Source organism: Chlamydotis macqueenii, chromosome 2 (assembly GCF_036417535.1).
Source record: "Chlamydotis macqueenii isolate bChlMac1 chromosome 2, bChlMac1.mat, whole genome shotgun sequence".
Lineage (NCBI taxonomy): Eukaryota > Metazoa > Chordata > Aves > Otidiformes > Otididae > Chlamydotis > Chlamydotis macqueenii.
The window spans coordinates 55,532,787-55,559,576 of NC_141557.1; the positions used below are offsets into that span (position 1 = coordinate 55,532,787).

The window sequence follows — 26,790 nt, forward strand, 5'->3', positions numbered from 1 at the left end:
ACAGTATGACTGACGGGTACATGGAAGCGATGTCAGGGCAGAAATAGCCACTGTCCATTGGAATTGAAGAAAGAAAATGGAGGAGACTGCTGAGGTGAAGAAAAGAAATGGAATAATATATCTATATACAACAATATTGGACATCTTTATGAAAGAGTGGTAAGTATACATGTTTAACAGTATTAGTTTCTTAATCTAAGACTTCAGACAGCGTTTGTCATTGACTTGTATAGCCTGGTTTCATTTTACTGAGAGTGCTTGAGGGGTAAATTAACATAAAATATCAAATTAGATTTAGTTATATTAATTCACTTAAAAATCAAATAGAGTAGTGAAATTCAAAGCTATTTTTCAGTAACAACATTTTTCTAAAAAGTAAAACCATAGAGCTTTTTTTTTGGCAATTGTAGAACTTGAAAATACTCTAGTTTGAACAAAACTAACCTGAAAGAATTCTTGTGGACAAGAACTTCTGAATGTGAGGTTTCAGCCTGGAGTGTATTTTTTTAATGGCTGAATTACAGACTTCTGAAAAATGAGTTTTGAAGTAAGGTTATTGAAGGCCTTCAAGGCAGTGATAGCAGAGTTTTTCATTAGACGGTATCTGTTAGTGTATTTGGTTAATAAAAAAATGAATCTTGCGTGGAGCTAGCATCGAAAAACATAAAATTCCTAAATTTTTGATTAATGATTTATAGCATTTTTAATTTAAAATTAATTTTCAAGTCAAATGTCTTTGGTAACAGTGTTAAACAAAAGTGCTTTGATGTTGGATTTTTTAAATACTGCTTGGTCCTTAAGCCAGACTGACTTGGTCCAAAGTAGTACAAACTTTTCTGAAAGTCCTGTACCTCTTTTCTGGATGTCTGATTGGTGTTGTCAGTCCCAGAGTGTGCACACATCAGTTATGGAAATATTCATGTCTTTACACTTACACATGTGTTATACTGCCTTAATATTGGGAAGTATTAACATGTAGGTAAGATTATCCATGTGCCTGTTTGCTTGGTGTACCAAAAGTTAAGTGTAAAACTGACAGAGATGCTACTCTTAGTGAGAGTGCGTTCTCAAGAGTTACAAATTGTTTTTTGGATGCCTCTATTTCCTGTTTGGCCACTGTAATTCTAAAAATGAGTAGCTGAAAAAATTATCAGGTTTATTTAAGTTTATGGACAGAGAAGATTATTTCTGACCTCTTTTCCTAAATCGCTTGACATGTAAAGGACAGAAGGACTGTGTGTATGTTTTCCCTGCACTCGGTGCATAAAGCCATTAGAAAATCTGATGGTGTCAAGATATAAAAGAAGATGTTCTTGCAGTCAAGTAGTGTTTGAAAGTGGTAACATTTCAACCCTGATGTAGAAAAGATTCAGATAAATTGAAGGATGTACTTAATTTGATTCATGTACATTCTTACATTCTTGGAGACCATGAGACTTAAAATAGAATATTTTCAGCTGGAAGGGACCTATGTTGATTTAAGTATCGCACAGAACAGAAATAGATCGAAGAATATATTTAAGTGCTTTTTTAAGTGCAGATAATGGGTTGGGATTCATACTCATTATCTTGTTAAGACAGGTAAAATGCATTAGAATTCAGTAAAGATCTAAGATCAGATTCACCTGAAATGTTCCAATATCAATAAACAGAAATATGAAAGAAATATGTTTATAAAGTTAGATGATGCTTATCAACAAAGAAATAACCCTTGTTTCTAAGGGCAAAGAAATTTTGCTTTCAGCCTATAGGATTTGAGAGTTTACTCATGATTTTCAGATGTTAAGACAAGTTACTCCAGTTGTTGGTATCGCTGTAGCACTAGGGAATGTTCATGTAGTGGCAGCTAGACTAGAGTCAGTACTTCCGCTGAAAGCTAACTCAGGTTCTCTGTAGTCAATCTCCGGTTTGTTCTGTAATTGCATTATCTTTCTTTTATCCTAGTTATAGTTCTTTAGTTACAGGAAGAAGGACAGAATAAATTTAGGCCTGAATGAGTGGAGATTCACATTTCTGCTGTGGTAACTGTAAGACACCTGCTTGCTCCCAAGAAATACTTGTGGCAAGCTGCTCTCGTTTTACTTCTGTATCTTTCTTCTTAGCTGATGTATAGTCATCTCTTGTAGAAAGTTGATCTGATCTTATAATAGGTTGTTGAGATTCCTATTTTAAAGAAACATAGTTTATGTTGGAGTTGTTGAAGTAATTAGACTTAGAAAGTGGTGCTTGGAGAGTTCTCTGGAAGGATGACTCAGCATAATTCACAACCTGGTCAACATCTCTTTCTTTCACTGTGTCATTTGGTTAAGTATATGAAAAATGTCCCATCTTATTTAGATGTGGTATCTGGGGTTTAACAGGTTGGCATGGACCCAAAAGGGCAACTTGAGTAATGAGTGAAAAGAGTTATTGTGAATTTTGCTTAAACTTGATGTTTCCAAACTTAAAAAAATATTATTGCAAATAAGGTTATTTTACATTACTCTTTTATTTTTTTTTTTATGCTGATAGGATTAGTAGCTGAACTCTATCTCTGAAGTTGAATGTAAATGCATTTCTGTGCTGCGGAGCCATAAACAGCCATTAGTACCCTGTATTTATCTTTATTATGTAACACTTGATTAGAATCTGCCATTGTACCTCTAATACTCAATTTTTTATGGAGTGGCATGCAAGGTACCTTTTGTGACAAAAAACGGGGAAGGTAGCATGTTGCTTTCTGAGTCCTTAGTGGGATTATGGCAAACAGTAGCTGCAGTATACATCCAGCCTTTGTGGCACACAGTCTCTCCAGTGTCAGTAACTCATGGCCCCTGTACCACCCCAGATATCATGTCTGCATCTCACAGCACTTGTATATAGGCAGCAGAATCCAAATTGCCCATGTGTATGAACACTAGAAGAAGCAAAGATGTATTTCTCATACTGTAATACTTTGAGTACACTGGTAGGATACTTGCCCAAAGAGCTTCCTTTAGATCAACAAATTTAACTCATTTTTTGAGCCTCTTTTGGTAACATATGTGTTTGAAAACTGGAATCCTTCTTACGAAGCCATTTTTGGAGAGTTCTCTGGAAGAGTGACTTGGCTTCATTCACATCCTGGTCAGCATCTCTTTTCCCTGCTATGACATTTGCCTGAGTGTATGAAAAATACCCCGTTTTATTTGGTTGCATAATGTGAGTCCAAATTTAGTACTGATTTGAACTTTCTATATGTAGCCCTTTTTGGCTCATTTTTCTTCCTGGAAAGCTAAAGCCTGGGCCAGGTATGCCAGTTTTACAGTCCTTTGCAGCAGCTCTTACTCCAGTCATAATATACCAGTACCATGACAGTTAAACACGGGTCACAATTCTCTAGGCATTTCAAGCATTTTTCCTCGGACACCTGTGCATCTTTCTCAGTCTGTACCCTTAAAATGGCCTGCTGCCATCCTGTCAGGGAAGAGCTGCCTGCTTTTAAGATAAGATCTTTCTAGCACTTCATGTCTTCCATTGATTGGTCTTAGGATCCACAAAGGACACACTGTATTGACTGAAGTCCAAAGACTGTATTCACATATGTGTATTTTCCTTCTTGCTGTGATTTTAAGGAAGATCTGTCTACAAATGATGAATAGCCTGGAAATTTTTTTACATTATTTCTTGTTGTGGACTTTGGATTGGGAACTTTTCATGTAGGGTTGATAGATAAGTAGCAATTAAGTATTTTGCTGTTTTGTGTAGTCCCTGTTGAATGTAGATGAGAGAGTTATTGGGACCACTGAGCAGCCCACAGGTGCTGTTCGACCTTACTCTGTGCATTCATAGCATGAAATAAATTACATACCTAGTATTGACCCACCCAGTGTATGTGGGACATGTAACTTAGAGGATTTTGTTCTTTTACTGATTTTGTCACGTTAATGAAGGGATTGGTGGGAGTGACCATTTTGACTTGTGATTTGTTTTTGTTATCCTTTGAAGACAAAAATTTTCACATTATGGTTTTCATTACTTAGTGTAAGCACATTCAGTAGATTTGGTCTTGAAGCAGATATTGCTTTCTTTTGATGCTAAAAGTCTTTGTCTGCTTTTTACTATATAAAAGATTCAATTAGAATGTATTTCTGCAGTTTTTAAATTTATGAGTTCTAAGGTCATTTGCAAGCAAAGAAAAAAACTTTAATACAATGAGAAAATTCCATTCTTTTTATTTGTTTTGTAACCTCAGAAACACCCATATGTATGAAAATACATGATTTTTAATCCTTTTTCAAATTGGTGTTCACTGAGAAAAAACTACAACTCTGAACATCAGTCAAATAGTGACACACAAAGAAAGTGCTGTAGGGTGATACTGCAGAGCAGATTGTGGTTCTTGTAAACCTCTTTTTCATTTTTTTCCTATTTTCCTTCCCTCTCTTTTGTATAACCTGTCATTGTTATTTATACTAAGAAATGAGTGATATTTTTATCGTTGTAATAAAAAGTGTGTTATTACTACATTGTTGAAATAAAATTCTTATTGCAGAACGGCACATTATTTTCTGCAGAGGGATGACATACAGTGTACAAGGGACACACCACAAAGAATGTTCAGTTTTACAATATACACAGTGATGCTCTCAGTTGCTTGAATTTTTTGGGGCATAGTGTAGTAAATGTCAAGAGCCTTTGAAACATTTGAAGCAGATGTTCTACTGCCAAACTGAAGCATTTGAACTCAAAATGAAACAGTTCCCTTAAACCTTGACATTAAGTCTTAACAGTTTCACTTCCCAATTGGATGTGGTATGAAGAAGATAAATAATAGAACTGTAGCAGGATAAAATATTTATTCTCCCATGAGGTGGGGAAGAAAAACATGTTTAGCATTTGCTTTGCAATTTTATTTGTTCTGGCTCATTTCCCTCTTATACTCACATATATACAGTTCCAGGCACATGTTAAAAGCAGTAACTAGGGCTTGGCTGGGGCCCGGTGTCCTTCCTCTCCCCTTCTGAGTTTCTCTCGTAACTTCCCTTAAACTCCTTCTTTGTCCCCACGTTCCTTTTCATAAGCATTCATCAAAACGTTCTCACTTGTCCAAAATCTGTCTACTTAATCAAACACATCAATTCCTATGAAAGTCAGTGTTAACTGACTTTTTAAACACCTCGATAAAAATGGCTTGACTTTCCCAGGCTCTCAGTACCTGCTGCTCCCGCTGATGTTAGGAACAGTGTGGGTGCTAAGAGGTCACAGCAATGAAAATATTTTAATTAGGTGTCCACCTTCACTTTGGAAATGTCAGGCTCTATTTCCTATTTGTCTTGTGAACATATTCTCATAATGAGAGGTTCTGTCTGACAATTTGCTTATTCCACTGGCTCAATCCAAGTGTCTCATCCTACATACATTAGCTTTATGTGCTTTCCTACCTGACTGTGTCGTGTTATAAACACTCAGAACCAAATAACAAGCTTTTTAGGTTCTGTCACTCAGCTCACTATTATGAAACCTATGACACTAGTTTTAGACCCTTCTCCACACTTTATACTCTGCTGTACTCTGTGCTTTTAGATCAGAGCTGCTTTTCTCCCACACCTTCCCCAAGGTGAGTCCGTGCTATCTGCAGGCCCCTTGCTTGAGCAATGCTGGGGAAAGATCTACAAGTGGGCAGCAATCCCTTTTCTCTTAGCTGACAGTGGTCCTGCCGCCTGTGGCCACTTGTCTTTCTGTGAATCCTTCCGGTTGAGAAGCATGCAGGTTTGGGAAAGCAGAAGAGAAATCCAATGGGTAGTGCTTTCTTCTTTTCCTACAGTGTTGGGAAAAGGTGGCATGGAGAAATTGTCCCTGTCATGATGAAGCAATAACCTTTAAGAAAAAATTGAATTTCAGTCAATAAGCACGTCCTTTTTTATATATGTGTGTGTGTGTATATATAGTGTTAAGTCTACACTAATAGGTAAATGATCTGTACTTATTAAATTTTCCCCGTCATTCCAGTTACACACCAGAAAATACTCCTTGTCTCTCTTGGGGAAAAAGTTAATAAAAGGTAGATGTGCAGCATCCAATTTCATGTGTAAATTAACAGTTAAAAGTGTGATCACTCCATAAGCTTTATACAAATACGTGTTCTTGAAAGCAACATGTACTCTTTTAAGGAAAATTCAGCATGAACATACATCATTAGCATGGTACAGCATGTCTAGTATTTGTTGATTATGAGTAGGGTATTTTTGTTCTATAATAAGGTCTGTGTAGCAAAATTGGCAAGAAAACTGTACTGTGTGCTTGACTAGATCTTGGAGCCAGAATGTACAAGCTGACTTTCAGTGGTAACCTTATAAAGCAATGCTTATAAGTGAGGGAGCAGTATTTAACATGGCCTTTATAACATCTTGTCCTGTGATTCTGTATTGCTGGTGAATTAGAGTTTCAACTGCTCTGTTCGATCTCTTAATAATTTGGCTGCTTCATTTGACTTCCTACTGCAACCTTGTTGTAGGGAAGCAAATGTTTTCAGTACAGGCTGCAAATCAGCTAATGTTTTCTCCAGATCATCCTCTGTTTAACCCCTCATAGAATAAAAGCTTCCAGTAAGCTTTATATGTTCATCCTTCCGAAGGCTTAGTTTGTCTGATATTTTATGATAGCTATCTAGAAAGGTCTTTCATGGAGTAAGTGTGAAAGATCTATTCAACACACACCTTTATAAGAGCGGAGTAGTGCTGTGGAATTCTGATCAAACTGCTCAGTTTCTGTATCTTCAGTAGCTGTGGAAACAAAAAAAAAAAATAACAGCAATTGTAGAACTTTTTTTTTCTTTCCTGAGAATGTAAACAAATTTGATTTGCATCTTATGGATGAGCAACTTTATTCCTAGGACCATCACAGTTTGAAGATAGAAGTTAAGTTAGAAGATAGATATATATATATATATATATATACACACACGCTCATGCAACATAATAATTTTTTATATGTATATGCTTTCATATATGTATACATACATATATATTTGTAAAAATTGTACATTTATAGGATTTATATATTGTCTACCTAGAGATTAATTCAGAGGCAGTTACTATTAGGGATGATTATATCTATTCTAGGATCTACACATTTATATACACATGTAGATGTACATAGATATGTATATTTAGATATTTTGCTTTAGCAATAATAGATACTTATATCAATATTATCACCATCATTATCAAACATACCTTTTTCTATCACTTTTTTTTTAATTGACATCAAAAGATTCTACAGGGTAAGTAAATCTCATTATACTTACTGTGTAAATGAGGAAACTGAGACAGTCCAAAGTCAGTCATCAGGCTAGCAAAAGTCCTGTTAGAAAAGTCACTAGCCTATTTTATGGTTTTCGCCGTTAGGCAGCACTGCATCTCGTTTGGTAAGGTCAACTGCATGATGTTTAAAGAGGAAGTGTCTATGATTTCTTATTCTTATTACGGGGATTGTTGAGCCTAAGGGTGTGGTCCAGTAAGAACATATTCAAATACAATTGTGTTTTCACCATGGGGACAATCAGTAAAATGGGTTGCCTGGAGAGGCTGTGCAGCCTCCATCCTTGGAGATTTTTAGAAAGTGATTCAATAAAACCCCAAGTAACCCATTCTGATGTCATAGGTGACACTGCAGGAGGATGGATTGGAGACTTCCTCAAGCCCCTTCCACCCAGATTTATCCAATCATCCTATGATCAGAGTTGTAGATAAATAAAATGTCTCTCTCAGTTCTGTTGTTTTGTGGAACAACAGGAGAAGGGAATAATCACTGCAGAGCCAGCACTGTGTTTATTCTGATCATATTATTTTATAGGGAAGGCAATGCCAGCAGCAGTGGCTGATGGTAGTGGTGTTTTACAAATTGGTGCTGAGTGGTGAAGGCAGCAAAATGATGTGCACCATCAAAGGAGTTGTTAGGAAGGATATTGGACAATTGGGGAAAAGGAGGCAGGAAGACAAAAAAGTCTCCTCACCCTTCTGTAGTATAAAGAGTCACCATACATCTTGTATAAAAAAAAACGTTTGGAGATTGTCTTTAATCACCAGTGACGTCTGTTATGGCTCTGCATGAAAACATAGCAACTATGGTCTGAGAAGAAGTGCCTAAAACTCTTCAAGATTGTTTTTAAAGTAAAGTTTTAGCCTTTACTGTTTCCATGACAATGCTTCAGTAATACATTTTTGAATGGAGACTTTATAGGGAACAAATGGGAAATAAGAATGTGACTCCAGACCTTTGGAAAAAAAAGTGCAATAAAGATCAGGAGTTCCTTGAGGTGTGAGCCAAACCCCTGCTCCAGCATAGTTGTGATTCAGTTGTGCATCTTGGCTCAGCGTACGATGGTGTGAAAGCCATTAGTATGGCAGAGGCAGATGCTGCTGATCTGCTGTGCTTCTACCGTGCAATGAGGAAAGGTGTACAATGTAATGCTGCGGTTTATATGTGACAGAGCTCTGTTTTTTCATAGCTTTAAACTACAGGTAGGGAAGCGTGGTGGGGTACAGAGAAGAGAATTGCAAACAGCACTGTCACTGTAAATAGAGGTTCTTCGGAGGCTGTGCGCTTGCCCAGCATTCAACCTGTTGGAAGGTGGGTACGCCCTCAGGTTCTCCAATGTGCTTTGCTACTATGTTGATTTATGCTGGCTATGTGCCAGGGTTGATTGTTTCAGTGTTTTATCTGCAGCAGTTTATCACCTAAATATGTGCAGTTGTACAGAAACGGAATCCTTTCATGTGGTGAGAATCTTGCAATTTCAAAATTTCTTTTGTCTCAGCACAAATAAGACCCACCTCCTCTCCTCTGCCCCTTACCCCCAAACAAAAAACTGTTTTCCACAAGCTAAAACTACTGAAATAATGTTTCACTTTGATTCTACTTTTTCCATTACATTTTGCCATAAAATATGCAGGAAATTAAAATGGAAGTTTGTTTCAAAATGAAAACATTTAACTCTAAAAAAGTCAAAATAATGCTTTTAAATTACTGCAACTTTTGATTTAAATTTTCAATTTAAATTTATCTTGTTTTTTGACAGTATGTGTTATAGTGAGTTTTACTGTTGATAGATAAACATTTTCTCTAGGAAAAAAATTCAGTGTTAGGAGTTCCCGGCAGTTCTACTTTTGAATACATGTAGGACATGAAAGCTGCTGTAGCCATAAGCATATGTGCAGAAATAGGAAATAAACTAGAATTAGCAGAAAAAAATATACCCAGCTGGATCAACATAGCTCCTGATAATGATGTTAAAAAAAAAAAAAAAAAAACCCGCCAAAAAACCAACTGCTTTTCAACCATTGCAGCAGTATGCATTTTTCTCTCAGATTGATATCTCATATGTTCAAATGTATTTTGATTTTCAGTTTAAGTACTATTTTACAAGTGTAACTGGCTTTTCTAGTTTAGCTTATTGTATTTCAAACAGAATAAGTATATAACTCTACTAGTATAGATCAAATTTCTGAACAGTTATGGTGAACGTTTGTGGAAAAGAAAGAAGGTAGAGCCTGAAAGCCTAAGTCTATTTCTTAAAAAACTGACAACCTCTGGACATTGTCCACGTTGATTCACCTGGGCTCAACAGGATGCACGCAGTTCAAGGTGAGAGGAAGTTCAGTTCCCAAACATCTCAAGTCCTAGACTTCCCTGAACAAGAATGGCCAATTTTCTGAACTGTATGTTGTTTTAATGTTGAGGACCACTGTCTTCTAGGGACTGAGATGGGAATACCACAGGGTACTATGGACACCAGCTTTTCTGTCAGTTAGAGGTGGCTGTATAAAGCTGCAGCTGAAAAATGATTGTTCTCAAAGTGGTTATATTTTCTCTCTGTGTAACTTGCTTGGTATTTTTTCCCAATATACTTTCTTATTTCCAGTAGACTTTTTTATCTTGTTCCTCATAGCCTGCCCCTTTTCTTACATACATTTTCTCATTTTCTTTTTTCCCTTTTGGACTGTATAATCTTTTAAAATACATTTAAGATGCATTAATTTTCTCTTCGCTGTCATTTTCCATAATTTTATCAGATTTCATACAAAAGTGCAAGGCCTTCAGTTGCTGACCTGGCAGAAAATGCAAAGATGTAGATGAGCCGAACGTCATTCAAGTCCTTCTGTCTAAAATTAAGGAGTCCCATGCAAGTTTTGTACTCTCATAAATAAAATAGGACCTGTCAGTTTGGGGAAAAAAAAAAAAAATCATGTAGACTTCATCTGGACTATGCAGCATGGTGCAATTTATTAAAGGTACTGTATCGCAAGATGAAATAAAATGTGAACAGGAACTTTGATTTTATCTGTTAGAATTGCATTACTTAGGTGTTTTAGGAACAGCTAAATTTTTAATCAGTCAAGCCAGAAATGTTGTCTGGTGACATCTCTGAAGTTACAGCAGACAACAGAATGAATTTCAGAAGTGTGAATTTCAGAATGAATGTTAGAAGCTTGGATATGAAAACATTAAATTTAAACTGGAATATTTATTGAAGGGTATAGAAACTATACTGTTTGAACAGGAAGGGAAAAGATAAACATTTATCAGGTTCTTCAGAGAGTATTATTTTGTGGGAGAACATTCTATCACTGTACTGTAAAATCCTTAGGACTGCAGAGGGGTCATCTGGGTCCTTGGAACTGTTTCCACATAATAGCATAGCGTAATTCTGTACACTGAAAATGTTGGTAAGTCCTTTCTCTAAAATGATAATACAAAACACTAAAACTTACAGTTTTGATAGTGCATAGGAGTGACTACTGCAGTGGATTTTTGATTGCTTATGTAAGGGAGTATGCTTTTCTTAAAATTCATCTCATTACGTATTTGTATTCTCAGTATCCAGGTAAACCTATAAATATAACTCATAAACAAATGATTTCATCTGAAGTTGAAATGTCATTGTCACAGTCCTGATTGAATTGATTTAGACAGGCAATCAAGTCTGACCTTTTAATCTCAGAGCCAGCTTTATGTTCTACCAGGAGAGAAGTATACAGTGGTGAAATCATTCATGGTGCTCTTTTCAGCCTTGTGGGAAGAGTACGCATATAGGTTTCCAGTCCATGCTGAAGTTACAGTCATAAATAGTGTTTCATGATACAGGAAGGAATTCATAAAATGATGTAGATATTTTTGTAATTCATTAAATGTGTGTATCAAAGCTGATTCATTATTAGATGTGACGGGTAAACTTTTATTAAGATGGTGAGTATGTGTCATCATTGGATCCAGTGGCTAACTACATTCCAAAAAACATTTGAATCTTCACAAAAGTTTTGACAAAAATCACTGTTGTGGAAGTATTTATTATCAAGATTTGATTATAATCTACAGATATAAAAATAACTCAGGACATGAAATGGCCTGGGTTCTGTGGCAGTTTTGGGTCTTGCTTATGAGTTGTATTATGTTCTGATTGTGTGAGTTACTGGGCACCTGACCAATTTGTTTATCAGAGCAAATAATGAGAAAAGAATGTGTAAAGGGTGTTTCAAACTCAAATTTATATGTCTAGGGTTTTGTTTATTTAAGAACTGTAATGTTTTACTCTGACAGTTTTCAATTGATTTAATTTACTACTGGGTTTTCTCCAGTGATACAAGAACTAGGCTAAAAGCAGGCCTGACTTTCTCGTGAAACACAGTCATGAGACTGTTTTGTAACCACCATGGTACTGGGAACCATGGAAGCAGCATGTGTGTGAAGCCAATGGAATTATGCACAGGAAAGATCCATGCACATAGATACATTTTGCTAGTAAATTTTGCTAGTCTGTGATTTTTCTGTATTAATTGCAGACTACAGCTGCATAGAATGGTTTTGTTTTGCTTTTCTATCAAGCAATTCACATTTGTTCTGTATCTTCCATATCCAACATTATCCCTTAGGGGAAAAAAAAAACCATTCAGAAGATTTTTCCATCAAGGTTGGTGTATATGTAAATCCAAGTGGTCCCAAAGTTAGCTGGTACTTCCTTCATGAATAAAGAGGATCAGAAAATCCAACTCTGTAACACTCCCTACTGAAGTCAGTCTGTCTTTTTTTTTTTTTGACTGCAGCTCAAAATGACAAGCTTTTTGAATTCTGAAGAGTAGTTATTATATGAGAACAAAGTGTAATGGAATACAATCAAATGAAACAGATTGTAGCTCTTAATTTACTAAGATTAAAACTGTCCCAATATGAAACACACAAAAATGTGTTGTAAATTCAGGATAATTTGAATCATGAAATTAATCCAAGCCAGGAACAGTTGACTCGAATGTTTCTTGTAATTAATGCAAGCAAGACACTGTTAATTTTAATAAAAATTAAAATAAAAAATACTGCACACCCCTTAATCCTTCTTCATATGATGAAAATGCGGCAACATTTTCCTTTGACTATTGTTCTGTGTATCTTTTGTGGTGTTTTCTTCCAGTTGAAAAACAGGGCATTTGGGTTGACAGATTTTTAATAACCTTTCCATCTCACATAAAACTCGTATCACATGGAGACATGGAAAAAGATGATCTTTGCAATTGCTTCACATGCTAAGCTTGGCTATACTTGAAAGCCTTGCCGGCATAGTTATATTGGTTAGACGTGTGGGAAAAATCACAGTTCAACTGACATCGCCATATTGGCAGAAACTCTACTGTAAACAGTTGTACTGGAAGTGGAATTACTTTCCTGGCATGTAACTATTTCAGGAACTCAAATGGGTTATACCAGCAAAATAACTTTTTTCCCACCAGGAAAATTACCTGCGTAGGTCTACCATAGCTCCACTTTCGGGAAGGTCTTGGATTTGTTTCTTAAGCTGTAGGTAGAAGTGTTACGATATACATACCTTGCTTGGCTTCTCAGGAAAAACAAGACAAGAGAGTGAGTGAGTGAGTGTGCTTTCAGTGATATTGCTGCTTTATGGTGTGGCAGTGCCAGACACTCCTCTCATATATGGGCAGCAGACAGGACCTGCTCCAAGAGGACAGAGATTCACAGTCTAAACAGGAGCAATATTCTTTTTGAAAAAGAAACAACAAGTCTAATTACACCTTTAGCCATTCTAGGTTATGGTTAATTTCTTTAAATAATTATTCAGTGGAAACGTCCTTTTAATTAAGACACATATTCTTGTACAAAATCTAAAAGTATTAGCAGAAACATATTTTAAAATAATTTTGAAGTGAGTTTTCCTCTAGATTTTTTTGTCATCTTCACCACCAAGTGTTCGTAGCTCCATTTATCTTAATAAAAAGAAATAGTTCTAGGCTTTCCTGCCAATTTGGATTACCACATAAAGTGTTGGTTGTGCTTGCTAAAATAAAAAGGACTGTACAAATTTTATTCTGAAGCAGATGAGAGAAGCTGTGTTAGATTAGAATTCTTTTGCTTAGCTGCTGATCAGCCATTTGCTTAAATATCTTTTGTTTAACATAGCTTGAAAGAGTGGTTCAGATAGCAAATGAAACAACAAAAACATTTATTTATTAAAATAAAGTATTAACATCTTACATTCGTGTAAATAAGACAAAACCAGAAAGGGGCTAGAGCATTAATCTTTAAATCAGTCTTTCCCATCCAAGTTAGGTCAATTCTTACTATCCAACAACTATTAGTGCTCCAGATTAACAACAAATAAATAAAAAAAGCTTGGGTTGTTTTTCAGGAGGGTTCCTAAATAGTGAGATTACATGATTCCCTGTGGCCATTGGTATTCTGACAGTAGGCTGGCCAAAGAGAGCAGATTTATACCACCATCCTGGAAGTATAGTATCTCCAGACCTGGGTTGACCGTGACAAATCTGTGTGGGAAGGCCTTACTTTTCTGAAGTCTCCTCTGTAGACAGAAAGCACACTTTAATTTTAATGCCAGATTTAGCTTCCTTCATAAATAGTTACTTAAAAAAAATAGATTGTGTTTCACATTGCACAATAATATTATGCATTATGGAAAGCAAACCAATATGAATGTAGTCTTTTCTCTATTGAAAAGAAAGATGCAGGCAAGATAAGTGTTTTTTAGATGAGAGTGTCAAATTCATTCTGATTAGAAAGTCTATTTTTCCAGTAAGAATGCAAATACAGTAGAACTTGGTTATGTAGATTATTTTACACCTCAGCTTATTCCTCCAGCATTATTAATTTATGGGACTTAGACATTTAAAGACAGTACGTATGTTCTATGCAGCAATACTGTATTTTTTTTTTTTACTGTTTCTTTTATTGGATGTTTACCCTTTTATTTTAAACATTTGAAATCAAAAGCAACATATATAGAGAAATAAATAAAAGTTATTGACAGGTGGGAAGAAATCTAAAATACAGAATATTTTTCAGGTCTTAATATTCTTTTATTTATTTAATGTTTAGACATTTCTTTTTGCCATTTTTTTTAAACGTTTTTAAAAACTTTGTCTGATTGTTCTGGTATTAGGAATATGCAAGACTGTGGCATCTGTGAGGAAGCTACAGATGATCAGAAAATAGTAATGAAATCAAGTGAAAGCCAAGTGTGGCAAAAACAAGAGATCAGGTAGTCCTCTGAAAATATAAGTTACCATGCGGCACTGTATCAGTAACTGCAGAGGAACCAGTCCTGCCTTAGACTGAGTGTCCTCTGTTGACCTATCAGGAGGTAGGTGTTACCTCTCAGAGACAAAACCTGTTAGAGGGAATGGCTACAATCCCTGTGTGTTGTAAATAAGGGTTAAAGATTATATTAGGAAAAGTCCAACCCCATTAAAAAACCCCTCAAACTATTTAATCCTAATTTAAGGGGTTTTTTTTTGTCTGTTTGTTTTTTGGTGTTTTTTTTTTTATTGTACATCCTTCTGTGAATTCTCAAAAGCACTGAGTGTGTCTCACATCCATATAGATTATCTGTCTGTTTTGGCAGGTGCACCCAGAGCTGAATGAAGCTCCCTGATATATTTGGGTCTGCCACAGAGCACGCTGTCCAACTCTGCTGGGACTTGCACTTGCAGGCAGTCTCTCTGTAGTGACAATGTTAACATTTGTAACATAAAGTTCTGTTTTTACCAGGCTGTTCCTTTATCTCTCTGAGGTGAAATCAGGCATGTTTGAAGGAGGGAGTTGTTTTCATCTTCCTGCCCAACTAGCAAAAAAAAAGTCTCTCTTCTATCTTATTTAGTAAAAGCTAACAGTTTTGTTCAAGTTCCTTTGGAAAATGTGAAGTTCTCAAACCTGTATTGTAGAATTTCTCACTAATAACTCATGAGTTTATTAATCATCTTCATAATTTTCTTTTTTGTGTGCCTGTATTTTATATGGCCAGTATTGTAATAAAAAAAAAAAAGAGATTGAGGAGGTAATTAGCTTCTGAAAATTGGTTTTATTTCATGAAATGATGTCTTTTTATTGTTTGTTGACTGTAGTAAAGTCAAGTTTGCAATGGCTGAAGAGAGTCTGATGCAGAAGTCCAGTCATGTAGTCTTTATAAAATGCGAAGAACAAAGGGACTTGGTAATGCTGATGAAGGTTCTTTCCAGATATCTTTTTCTCTTTCCATTTGCAAATAATTTAGACTAAGTTTGAGGAATCATCATATTGCAGCCTTTAATCATAAGCATGTCATCTGATGCAGACGTGGGTGAATGACATAAAAAAAAATCCACTTCTTTGTTATGAATCCATTATCATTCCATGGGAAAAAAAAAATTGATTCGTTCAGCCTTGAATGATATCATAGCATATGTGGTAAACAGCTAGATTTGGATGATGTGTTACTTTGTGGCATCACTCAGGGCTGTATCGTTGTATGTAAACACTTGAAAGAAAAGACCAAGAAAATTCACAAAAGGCAAGATTAAAACATAGCTATTGTTCTCTGGCTTAAGATCATAAAAGGAAGGAAATTCATAGTTAAGGACCCAGACCTCAAGTATCTGGGCACAATGCAGTGCCAGCCTTAATTTTACATAACTGTACACTGTTATGAGTAGCCATTGGTGGCTTGATCCTGAATGATGAGTTACATTGCTCTTAGCAGCTGAAATGAGAAAAATATTTTTATTTTAATGCTTGTCTTTTGTGAATAGACTTTTTTGAATAGTTGTAATTGTTTTCTTGGCAATTGAAATAAAACGAATCCCTAATAAATAGTATTTTTTTCAAAAGCTATCCTTAAAACTCTGCTACACAACATTCTGTTAAAACGGAAATGGGAAATTGTGAAGAGAAGCCAGCATCATTCATTTCAAGAATGTTAAAAAATTTGCAGAAAGTTATAATGGCTATAATCCGCAGGAGCTTGATTTAAAAAAAAAAAAAATCCACTTAACTGGTGAAGGAAGTAGTTAATAGTACTATTAACACAGAATGATCAAAGTATTACAGAGTTTTTAAAGTGTCTGCAATTAATTGAATTTCTGCCCTTCTTTTCTTAAAAAGTTTCCCTCCAGTTCTTAGAAATTGTAATGAGGGTAGCAGAAACTGTGTTTTATAGGATGCCAGACTGTGGATGTAAAATGCAGAGGACAACAAGCAATGACATGAAATCTTATCTTGACATTTTAGCCTAAGAACATTGCTTCAAGGATTCCAAATAGGAGGATCAGCAATTCTTTAACGATCTCCAGTCACATTAGGAAAAAGCCCTTAGCACTTTAAAAGCCAGAGATGACTTGCCAAGCAGTTGAAGAGTAAAATCTAGTCTCTGATAAAGGTGAGGTTGACTTGAGAGAAGGATGGTTGTAGTTTTCTCAGAGGGATTTTGATTCTTTCACTGCTGGAAACAACAGTGTCCAAGTCATTTGTACCCTTTCTGTCTTTATTTGACATTTGGAGGGATGCAGTGCACAAGAGCTGGGAGGTGAAGCGACAGAAGTCTAAGATAATGTAGCTTTTTGGCAACAGATGGAGCTCTAGTCAGTTTTGAATGGTAGTTTAAATTTTCTCTTGAGTAGAAATTACTGAAGGTACGGGAAATTCACATTCCAGATAAACTAGTCTCATGGGTGTTGCAGTGAAATGGAAAGGTCCCTGACTCACAGTCTGAAAAATTACAGCCCATGAGACAAGAGACCTGAAGTGCTCGGTGATAAATCTTTTGCTCTTTGCGTATCGCTAAAAAAGATTTACACATGAAAAAGAAGTCTGGAGACAGAGGGAGGAGGAAAACTGCTTTGTGAATGTGAATGATAGTGCTGTGCTGGACAGCATGGATAATAGCTATGTAGAATGATAGTACCATGGTAGACCCGCAGTACAGTTCGACCATCAAGATGTAGCTTCAGAGAATTGCTGAATATCGGAGTTTCATGACTGGGGATTTGGCAGCCACTTTTCTATTCTAGTTTTCCTGTAATCTCTTTAGTGGAGCATTGACTGGGGTTGTCTCTTAGTGAAAGGAAACCACCCCCTTTCCTATCTCAGCGCCCATTCTTGGGTTCCTCAGATACTCCCTCACCTACATATGTGAACTTTTGATTTCCCCTCTCTGTCCATGAGACTGCAAGTTCCAGGACTGGGGATTCCCCTCTAATTTTCTGATGCAATTCATATTAGAGTATTCTCTTCTCTGTCGCTAAGACAGGCCTGCCTGTGATGGTATCTTTTTTCATATGCTCCATGTGTTGGGTTTTTTTGGGAGTTGATGTGGGTTTGCATTTTGTTTGTTTGTTTGTTTGTGGGATTTTTTGTTGTTGGTTGGTTGGTTTTTTGGTTTGTTTTTTTTTTTTTGCATAGCTGCTTTAAACAGTTTTTACCCTGGAGCACCTACTTCTAAATCCATATGCAAGTCAGATCAGGGCACTGTGTCTACCCTGGCACTCGGTTAAAGCACAGAAAGCTCTACAGGTACTTCACTAAGGTACACCACTGTACAATTTGATTTTGTGGTGTATTGTGGGAAAACTTTTCATCCACAGACCACTACACAAAAATGTTTTTAACTCAACTAACTAAAGTTCTTCTATGGCTTTTGTTCCAGCCAGTAGGAAGGCATGGATCCAACTCTAGATGATGATGTTTTCCATCTGTTGGCATGAATGCAACTCTCATTTTAGGAAGAACAGAAAATTCTGGGCATGAAATGCAGTGCAAAAGCATTTCTAGAGTAGCTTGTTGCCCTAAGAAGTCAGCAGCATGTTTTGCCAGGTCTCTTGTGTAGGTGTATAGAATCATAGAATCATAGAATCATAGAATGGTTAGGGTTGGAAGGGACCTTCAAAGGTCAGCTAGTCCAACCCCCCTGCAAGGAGCAGGGACATCCCCGACTAAATCAGGTTGCTCAGAGCCTCATCCAGCCTGGCCTTGAACATTTCCAGGGATGGGGCTTCCACCACCTTTCTGGGCAACCTGTTCCAGTGTTCTATAACTCGCATTGTAAAAAATTTTTTCCTAATTTCCAATCTAAATCTACCCCCCACTATTTTAAAACCATTACTCCTTGTCCTATTGCAACAGGCCCTACTAAACAGCCTCTCCCCATCTTTCTTATAGGCCCTCTTGAGGTACTGGAAGACCGCTATCAGGTCTCCCTGGAGCCTCCTCTTCTGCAGGCTGAACAGCCCCAACTCTCTCAGCCTGTCCTCATAAGAGAGGTGCTCCAGCCCTTTTTGTCATCTTTGTGGCCCTCCTCTGGACCTTCTCCAACTGGTCCATGTCCTTCTTGTGTTGGGGGCTCCAGAACTGGACACAGTACTCCAGGTGGGGTCTCACCAGGGCAGAGTAGAGGGGGGAGAATCACCTCCCTCGACCTGCTGGCCACGCTTCTCTTGATGCAGCCCAGGATGCGGTTGGCCTTCTGGGCCACAAGGGCGCATTGCCTGCTCATGTTAAGCTTCTCGTCCACCAGCACTCCCAAGTCCTTCTCCTCAGGGCTGCTCTCAATCCATTCCCCGCCCAGGCTGTATTTGTGCCTGGGATTGCCATGACCCAGGTGCAGGACCTTACACTTGGCCTGGTTGAACTTCATGAGGTTGACATGGGCCCACCTCTCCAGCCTGTCAAGGTCCCTCTGGATGGCATCCCTCCCTTCCAGCGTGTCGACGGCACCACACAACTTGGTGTCGTCAGCAAACTTGCTGAGAGTGCACTCTATCCCACTGTCCATGTCACCGACAAAGATGTTGAACAGGGCCGGGCCCAGCACGGACCCCTGAGGGATGCCACTTGTGACCGTTCTCCACATGGACATTGAGCCGTTGACCACCACTCTCTGAGTGTGGCCATCCAGCCAACTCCTTATCCACCGAGTGGTCCGTCCATCAAACCCATGTCTCTCTAGTTTAGAGAGAAGGATGTTGTGCGGGATAGATATGGAGACATATCTATGTGTAGATATGGAGACAGCTGATGCAGGTTGAATAGCTGCAGATATGCAGCAATTGAATAGCTGCAGATATGGAGACAGCTGATGCAGGTTGAATAGCTCAGAATCCCCATACATCTACTTGCGTATCTGGCATGGCTTCTTCTCCAACATGGAGGACACCCTCTTAGACCTTTTTAAAGACCTTGCTATGCCTGTGCATAACTAGGATTTACCGATGAAGGGGGTGCTTACCCATACCTAAGCTTACTGCAATCCTTTTCTGCTGCTTTACTGTGATTTGGTTTTTGGCCAGTCCTTTGCTGGTGCCCAGATGTCGTAGTTTAGCCCTACTCAGGACCAGGCTATGCAGTTTTTCACGCAGTCTCCCCACCCTCTGAGGGAATGGGAGAGAGATAATATAACAAAGAGCTCGAGGTTTGAGATAAGGAGAGGGAGAGATCATTCAAGTTACCATTACAGGCAAAACAAACTCAACTTGGGGAAAACTATTTCAATTTGTTTATTATTAAAACCAAAGCAGGATAATGAGAGAGAACAAAAACAACCTCCCCCCACCCCGCTCTCTTCCCAGGCTTAACTTCATTTTCAATTATCCCTACCTCCTTCCCCCAGTCCCGAGCAGCATAGAGGGGAATAGGGAATGGGAGTTGTGGGCAGCTCATCACATGTCATTTTCCGCCACTCCTTCCTCCTCGGGGGAAGAACTCCTCACATTCCTTCCCTGCTCCATCATGGGGTCCCTCCCACAGTCTACAGTCCTTCACAGACTGCTCCAGCATGGGTTCCTTTTCCACAGAGTACAGACCCTCAGGAACTGGCTGACCAAGCGCAGGCCCTCTATGGGCCACAGCCTCCTTCAGGCATCCACCTGCCCTGACGTGGGGTCCTCCACGGGCTGCAGGTGGATCTCTGGTCCTCTGTAGACCTCCATGGGCTGCAGGGGGACAACCTGCTCCACCATGGGCTGCAGGGGAATCTTGTCAGGAGCAACTTTACTCCTCCTCCTCCTCCTTCACTGACCTTGGCATCCGCAGCTGTTTCTCTCACAAGAAATTCTTCACAATCAGATTCAGGCAGACACCTCTGAGGTTTTCTTCACATCTCCTCTCTTCACTTCTCTTGGCCAGGCTTGCCTCAAAAAGAAGCAAAACATGAAAACACCTGGCAGCAGAAAATATGTGTTCTTAGGAGTATATAATTACATGCTGTTGGTATGATTTGGCCAACTGAGGAAAAATGACATGGCCAACAAAATTTTTGGACAACAAAGTCTGTGTATTTCTGCTTGCTTTTGAAACATGCAAACTTTGTGACCTATCTGAGAGGGAGCAGTGATGGATTTCATTAGGAGTGGATTGGTGCCTGTAATCTGGCTACAGGCTGTTTATGGCTACATCCATACTAAAAAATAAGTAGTATTAGAGCTTGTGTTTTATTTCAGTCTAAATACCAGCTGGGCCAAGAAAGCAAACTGATCTCCAGAACACTTATCAAAACCTTTTATCCAAGTTTATGATTAGAGCCACATTTAGCTCTGTAATGATGATACACTTTTTCCTGTGTTCCTTTTTGGTACTTGCCACCCCTGTGCTCCTTTAGACAACAAAAGCACTTGCATTCAAATTCTTCCCAACAGGAACAAGCTTTGTTCTTCTACTCCTCAATTCACACTTCATATTGCATTTTAAGAGCTTTGGTTCCCTAGCTCTTTTCTGTAGACTCTGTATTAATCTGTTTTAGCCAGTAGGGTACAGAACACAGACATTGAAAAGCATGGAGAGATTGTTTCAGCGTGGAGAGTCAGGCATTGTGTTCTTGCTTGGGAAAGTTAAAGAAATGCAGTGTTAGGATGGAGATACCAGGCAGAATTAGTTACATGGTTTTTGTTTTGATGATATAACATGGAACAATGGTGATGATCTATCTGTAGGTGATTTTTAGGCTACTGATATGCGGTAACTCTCTAATTTTCCTTTAAGCTAAACTTATTAGCATTCAGGGTTAAAATGTTCCCTAAATGCTAATAGCTAAAACAATGACCCATCAAATCATTGCTGCCACTAATTCTACAGCTATTGCTATGGATGTTAATTGGAGAAGTGTTGGATACTTTAAATCACAACTGTAATGTTCAGAACAACAAATCATATTACAGTTCTTCAGAATGTAAAACAACAGTTTATCAGATTAGGTTGTCCTAGCTTGAGAGTTTCATCTAAATCACTACACACTTTCTTTTTTTCACCAACTAAGTTCTTTCCTTTTTCTTCCAAACTATCCACCTCGAACTCTTAAATCAATTGGTAGGTTTAGAAAGAGTACATCCTTTTTGAATCAAGTGTTTGCTCATTTCTGTGAACATAATGAGATTTAGGGACTTCTGTGTCTGTCATTATTGAAGGTGACGCTGGTCCACATCCACAAAATACTTCTCTGCTGAACCCCCATCTTGGACATCTGGCCGTGGACACTTGCATGGAAAGTGCAGCCTGCAGAGCAGTTAGCGGAATGACTGACAGCTGCAGTTGTTACTGTTCGCAGAATTACCATCTCTTTCTTCCTTCCCTTCCTTATGGAAGAGGTGTTTTGGATAGAAAAGTTGTCCAGGAAAATGTTCAAGTCCTTGTACTTTTCCTATTTGCTATTTCTGTTGTTGTCTGGATGGGAGCAAAGATGATCTCAGATACATCATAATAATAATGCTTTTTCTTTCTTTTCTCCTGATATGCCCGTGCATTTCCTGCCTCATACACAAGCCTTGTTTTAACACACATTTGTGACATAGCTGCTTTCTGATCTTTAAGATTACATTCTGGTAACGGGTGTGAGAATGGAAAGAGAAAACCTGTCTGTGCCTCCTGAAGCTGTCTTTCTGCAAACTGTGTTTTTGTAGGTGGCATTTTAACAGTGTAAGTGTAATAATAATCAGTGTAAATCTTGATTCCATTGAATTCCTTCTCCTTGCTGTCTAAGTTCATAATTCTTGATGTCAACAGCAGACTAACAGCGTGAGGGTTTCATAGCCAACTCCAGGGAACACTGGGCAGGCAGCACTTCAGGCTGTTATTGGGGGTGCAAGAACAGGCAGAGCTGCTGCCGGCAGCCCATTTTAGTCCTTCCCAGCACAATGGCAGGTCTGTGTGCGGGGCTTGGTGCTGCCCATTTGATGCCAACCCCAGTGTCACCAAAAGGCCATCTGGATCATTAGGAGACCAGCCCTTTGACTTCACCAGCTCAACAAAGAGGGAGGCGAAAGCGTGACAGGCTGCTCCTCCAGATTTGCTGGCACCATCCCCCAGCCATAGCCAGGCTGAGTCCTTCAATAGCTGGGATCATTTCTGTAACAAGGGTTATCTGCTCTTTGTGAGATGTTCACTCTTACTGGAGATCTTTGCTGTTAGTGTCTAGACTGTAACATGGCTGGGAGATGGTATATGGATAACAGCAGCTGAGTAGCTTTGAACTTATTTGACTACATGTGACTGCCATCTAATTTAATTGCAGTGCTGTGTGTACTTGGTTTGGTTCAGTTTCTTTAAATTATTATGAAAATATGTAAAACAATATTTGGGGTTTTTTTGCAAAAGACTAGTGGAAGCAGTATATGTTCATGCTCACTTGTCAGTTGATACAATGACACTGGTACAGTGTTCAGTATCAACTTATAGCAATTACCTTTGGCAAAAATGCAGTAATTTTGTAGTTTTTCTGATGCCACAGTGTTCAGCAGAGGTGAATATAGTCATGGTTCTTATACTTTTAAATTGTCACTATGGTTTGCAATTGGGTATTTATTTAAGAAAGTGAGAAGTAAGGGTTTAGATTGACAGTGGAGTAAATTGGCTGATCGTGCCAAGAAATTAAAACTCTGCAGCATTGGGTGATCTTCAGAGTCAGAATCTTGCCCTAAATAAGCCCAGACTCCTATGATTCTCCCATTATTTAGTCAGAATTGTCATTTGGGTGTTCATACTCTCTTGTATGACAAAGGGGCTGTCCCTTGGCCACCCAGAGCGAAAAAAAAATTGTGATAGCATAAGACAAGATGAAACCTCAAAATAAACCTAACAATTAATAAGAATCAAACATTTTGGTTAAAGAACAGCATCATGTACCTGTGAGTGAAAACTAAGTTTTTTTTTCCTTTCGAATCTGCAGGGGGAAAAATATGGGATTTTTTTTGAAAGCTAGGATTTCCTGCTTCTCCTTTTGTCATCTCCTGTCTCCTTCTCGGACCATTTTACTGGCATAGCTGTGTCCATCAGACTTTGAGGGGGGCGAGGGGTACAAGGAGATCCTGTTGTACAAATGTGGATAAAATCTAATGTAGATTTTAGGCTGTGAATCACCACTTTTACTGTGGAGATTCTTCAGAACAAGTTCTTTTGTAAAAGTTAGTTATGTTTATTATGCAAGAAAACTCCACAAGCCGTAGATGTAAAGATCTTTGTTAAAAATAAAACAGTAGCTACTACCATGGAGATGTCCTCAGCTCTTTCTCAGGAGGTAACTTGACTTACTAGTTGCTAGGATGAAAAAGTGGTTAAATATTAGCCAACACAGTTTTAAATTGACAAAAGGTGTAATGCTTTCATTTCTAATTGTAGTGATTTTCAAACTTTAACAGTTGAAATAATGCTAAATTTGAGGTAGATAAAAGATTGTAATTGCAGTAATGTGATATTATATTTCAGTACTCAAACTGATTCATTTCTCAAACTGATGGGGAACAATAAAAAAGAACATTAGAGAAAAACAGAAGTCTGAATTTTATAGTTTTAGGGAAACCTAATAGAAATTTACAAGAAAGTGAAACGGAAAGAGACTTCTGATTTTTTTTTGAGACATATGTGTTTGTTCCACTCATCAAGCATTATTTTTGAGGGTTTTTTTTGTAATAGATTTCACTAGCTTTATTCCTATGGCCTGGCAATGGTAGGGTTTTTTTTTTTTTCATAAATTCAGTACTTTAAATAGTGTGCATCCTGGATGTCTGGCCAGTTCAATTTTTAAATCCTTGATTAGAGATAAAGTTGTGTTTTAAACCATAACAAGCTGCATGCAATGAACCTTAATGACTCTGACTTAAAACCACAAATCAAGGATACTGAGGAGTCAAGGTTGAAATATTTGAAATCCATCCTTAGTTCACCATACCGTGTATACTGAATAGTATATAGGATTGCATACTATTTGAGAGATCTATCAGTTGAAAAAAATCTCTGAAACAGGGCAAAACAGGGCACATTGGCAGAATGGAGTGGTTTATCCTGCCTTTGTCTGTCCTGTTGTGCAGCTAAATGGCAGATTTCAAATATGAGTGCTGTTTATTTTAAGTTGTGAAAGTGCCAAATTGTGAAACACAGCGAATTTTGCACCGTTGTAATTGTTATGTCCTCATTGGTGTTTTTTGGTGATTTTCATCAGCATCAGTGCTAATTTGACCCCTTGCTCTTCTTGGTTAGCTGGTTGTCAGAGACACTCACAAATGATTCAGCTCAGCTTTTTGAAGAGCCTTCTTTATAGCAGGACATTAAGTTATTAAGACCTTTAAACTAATAGCACTGCCTGCCCAGTCTGAGTTCTAGTTTCCTTGCACTGGGTCATCTGCCTGCTGCTTGAAATGCCAGGCTGATTGGCTCAATATGAGTTACCAAAAAGGTAGCCACTATTACAGAGCTCGCCTTCGGAAATTGTACCACTCCATCACTTACAGCCAAAGAGTAGAGAGGGAAAAAGGACAGAAATAATGAGACAAATCCTGCTGCTCTGATGATTTCTACTGAAAATGGAAATAGGACCTCATTTAGAATTAAATTCTAAATAGCACTCTTAAAACCTCATATTTGAGTACTCAGATTTTCCAGACAACTATATCTGATGATTTTTGCAAGGTGTAAGAACTATGTGTCATTTCTGCTTCAGTAATGCCTGGAGGCCTGTATCAGGATCAGACTGTGGTAGTGTGCGTTGTTTTTCAAAATAAATGTTTCATTGCATTCTTTTACTTTAAAAGTGAAACAAAAAAACCCAATGCTTACAATCCCAAAATTGGAAGAAATTGTGTGAACTATTGTGTAAGAAGAAAAAAGGGTAAGGAAATATAGCTTGGATTCAGGCTTTTGAGAGATTATTATAAATGTTGAGAAAAATATTGTTTAAAGAATAGCTCTGCAGTGCCCTTTAAAATCAGTAAGCGTCTATTTTAATTCCCGTATAAGTAGTAAATGGCTGCTGTCTGTATATATACTTAAATGTTACTTGCTGTATAAGACCTTGTTTGCTTAATTTCAACCTAACTGAATTTTTATGGCTATGCTATAAACCTCTTGAAAATAGTGGCTTAAATGGAAATGCTGACACAACATTAATTACACTGGCTCCAGTGTGATACTCTGATTAAAGTTTATTTATTTTGTGTGTGCGTGTCTGTGTGTGTGTAATTTCATTGTTGAAAAACTAATGGAAAACTAATGTGGCAACGGAGAATGTGATTCTGTGCCTGATATTTTATTTTTCAACAGCCAGGAACAGTTTTAATGCCAGTTTACAATATCAGAGAATTTGTTTTTAATTGAGGTACAGTTTAGGTATTTAAAAATTTAGAAATTTGGGAAAGGGACAAGTTTCCCACTTTAAAGCTGTTCACTGCTCTTCCAGGAGTTTTTAAATGGCTTTTTGGGTGGTGAGGCTAGACTTATATTGCATTCACATTAGAAAACAAAGAAAATTGTTTTATTTCCTTGCATCATATATTAGAATCATAGAATCATAGAATGGTTAGAGTTGGAAGGGACCTTCAAAGGTCATCTAGTCCAGCCCCCTGCAAGGAGCAGGGACATCTCCAACCAGATCAGGTTGCTCAGAGCCTCATCCAGCCTGGCCTTGAACGTTTCCAGGGATGGGGCATCCACCACCTCTCTGGGCAACCTGTTCCAGTGTTCTACCACCCTCATTGTAAAAATTTTTTTCCTAATATCTAATCTGAATCTACCTCACTCTATTTTAAAATCATTACCCCTTGTCCTATCACAACAGGCCTTACTGAAGAGTTTTTCCTTGGAGAGTAATACACTATAATATCAAATGTAGGTATCCCTGTTTGATGCTGTGATTTTGTGTTAACTTTGCCACCCCTTTCAGTGAGAGGCATTCAGAGCACATTTAATGCCTCTCATCTGCTTTGCTCCTGGATCAGTTAGGCAAAGGAATTTTTTCTGTACTCACACATATATGGAACTTGAAGGTTGATCAGAGAAAGCGTCTAATGGATTGTGGGTTGTGTAGAAGTGAATGGTCTCCCTGGCTGGTAGTCCGTGGTGTGCTTTCCTTGACGTCAGTGCTGGTGTTCTGCCTCATCTCAGATACCAAAGTAATCATTTGCAGTCTTACCATAAACACCTTTCTCACAAGCTCAGGGCATCCAGCCAAACTTCTCTTATCTGCAAGAGAATTATTGCAGATATTCTTAATACGGGTCTGTCTGCTAGACTGGGATAGGTGTG

The 26,790-nt window shown here is 38.0% G+C and overlaps 2 protein-coding genes across 4 annotated transcripts in view; one reads left to right on the plus strand and one right to left on the minus strand.

Moving 5' to 3' along the window:
- SUGCT (succinyl-CoA:glutarate-CoA transferase) overlaps positions 1-26,790 on the plus strand; it is a 336,504-nt gene that overhangs the window by 90,095 nt on the left and 219,619 nt on the right. The gene's annotated exons all lie outside the window — the stretch shown is intronic.
- The window catches only part of LOC147601664 (uncharacterized), a 31,508-nt gene continuing 6,701 nt past the window's right edge, over positions 1,984-26,790 (minus strand). The window contains exon 3 of the mRNA XM_086742943.1: positions 1,984-2,163. Within this exon, the coding sequence (XP_086599069.1) occupies positions 1,984-2,163 (180 nt within the window). The remainder of the gene's footprint in view (positions 2,164-26,790) is intronic.